The sequence below is a fragment of the Aptenodytes forsteri genome, unplaced genomic scaffold (genome assembly GCF_000699145.1).
Source record: "Aptenodytes forsteri isolate BGI_AS27 unplaced genomic scaffold, ASM69914v1 Scaffold562, whole genome shotgun sequence".
NCBI lineage: Eukaryota > Metazoa > Chordata > Aves > Sphenisciformes > Spheniscidae > Aptenodytes > Aptenodytes forsteri.
In genome coordinates this window covers 6,985-8,997 of record NW_008795047.1, presented here as the reverse complement: position 1 = coordinate 8,997, position 2,013 = coordinate 6,985, and the positions used below count along the sequence as shown (strand labels likewise).

Genomic DNA, 2,013 nt, shown 5'->3' with positions numbered 1-2,013 from the left:
CCGCCGCCCGCCGCCCCCGTGGTGGCGGGGGGGCCGGCCGGGAGGGGAGGTGTATTCTCTCTTTTAAAAAAAAAAAAACAAACCCCAAAATAAAAGGTGTTTCTGCAAATCCCCGCCTCCCTCCGCACGGTTTTTTGGGGGAACCTGCTCCGGATCTGCCCCCCCGCCCGGCACGGGGTCTGCGTGCGTGCAAGTTGCACGCTGGAACCTTGTCCCGAGCAGCGGTGCGCGTGGCCAGGCTTGCACGTTTGTTCCTGGTGCTCACGGGGGTTTCTGTGCACGCCAGGGTTTGTGTTACACAGTCGTCCCTGGTGCACGGGGGGGTTTCTGCGTCCACCGGGGTTTCTGTTGCACCAACGCGTGGCCGTCCCGCTCTACACGGGGCTGTGTCCCAGCGCCGCGTTGCACGCTGATCCGCAGGCACCCCCTCGCGCGCTTCCCCGCGCGCCAGCGCTGCGTTGGGTAGTGATCCCGGCCCCTCGCTGCACACCAGCAGCCTCGCTGCACGCCGGTCCCTGCACGCCCGGGGCACAGGCGTCCTTGCACGCCCGCTCCCCGTTGCACAGGCGTCCTTGCACGCCCGCTCCCCATTGCACAGGCGTTCCTGCACGCCGCCAAGCTGTTGTGTGCTGGTCCCTGCACGCCAGCCCCCTGTTGCACGCTACCTGCGTGCACACCACCAGCCCCCTGTTGCACGGGGGTCCCTGCACGTCCATGCCTGTTACCTGGGGGTCCTTGCACACCTCTGCCTGGTGCACGGGGGCCCTTGCACACCCACACCCACTGCAGGGGGAGGTCCCTGCACACTGTTACGGATTTACGCGTGCCGGCCACCGTAACAGGGTCTGACCCTGGGGTCCCGCTGGTCGATGTCGGGTCCGAGGGAAGGTTTCCAATTCCTCTTTGATTAGTTCTCAGGTGCCAGCTCGAGCTGGGTGCCTCCGGAGAGGAACCCCGGCCACAGATCGTGCCCCACAGTTACACCCGTACCACCCCGCACCCGATCCCCAAGTCCAACCCCTTAATTCTGGTCGGTGGTCTCTTGATTTTCTTGCTGGGTTTCACTTCTTCTGAAGTGACCCCGTTCTCTTGGGATTGGACCTGTTGGAGCCGGTCCAGAGGAGGCCACAAAAACGGCCGGAGGGCTGGAACCCCTCTGCTCTGAGGACAGGCTGGGAGAGTTGGGGGTGTTCAGCCTGGAGAAGAGGAGGCTTCGGGGGAGGCCTTACTGCGGTCTTTCAGTAGTGGTGCCTGGGCTGTGTTGGGGAGCACAGCTGCGTTGGGGTGCTTGGGCTGCACGGGGGTGTGCGGCTGCGTTGGGGTACTGGGGCTGCATGGGGGGGGCACACCTGCCTGGGGGTGCCCGGGCTGAATGGGGGACATAGCTGTATTGGCGTGCCTGGGCTGCACGGGGAAGGTGACCGTCCACGGGGTGATGGTCCCTGTCCCCCTCCCCAGAAGCCGGAGCGTGATGCTTGGGGCTCGGCGCTGGAGACGGTGGAGGCGGCGCTGCAGCTGGAGAAGTCGGTGAACCAGGCACTGCTGGACTTGCACCACCTGGCCACCGAGAAGGGGGACCCCCACGTGAGTCACCCTCCGCCCCCCTGCAGGGTCTGCCTCTTGAGATGATGCTGCTGGGGGGTCCCTGTTCCTTTTCCCACACCCATCCCTTGGGGCTTGCCCCCGTGCTCGAGGGTCCTTGTCCCTGTCCCCTGCCCCTCCAGGGTCTCTGCCTGGACTTGCCCCTGTACCTCCCTTGGGATCTCCAGCTGTCCCTGGGGGTCCCTGCCCCCCTGAGGCCTCCCCCAGACCTCTGTCCCCTCCCTGCGGAGCTCCCCCGGCCCTGGCTGATGCCCCTCTCCCCACAGCTCTGCGACTTCCTTGAGTCCCACTACCTGGATGAGCAGGTGAAGGCTATCAAGGTGCTGGGGGACCACATCACCAACCTGCGGCGTCTGGCTGGGGGTGCCGGGGTGCCAGGGGGGGCCCCGAGCGGCCTCGGCGAGTACCTCT

The 2,013-nt window shown here is 66.0% G+C and overlaps 1 protein-coding gene across 1 annotated transcript in view; it reads left to right on the top strand.

Moving 5' to 3' along the window:
• The window catches only part of LOC103897062 (ferritin heavy chain, oocyte isoform), a gene marked incomplete at its 3' end in the record, with an annotated part of 9,749 nt that extends 7,737 nt beyond the window's left edge, over positions 1–2,012 (top strand). The window contains exons 4-5 of the mRNA XM_019471457.1: positions 1,459–1,584; positions 1,869–2,012. Of these exons, the coding sequence (XP_019327002.1) occupies positions 1,459–1,584; positions 1,869–2,012 (270 nt within the window). The remainder of the gene's footprint in view (positions 1–1,458; positions 1,585–1,868) is intronic.
• Between the last annotated feature and the right edge of the window lies 1 nt (position 2,013).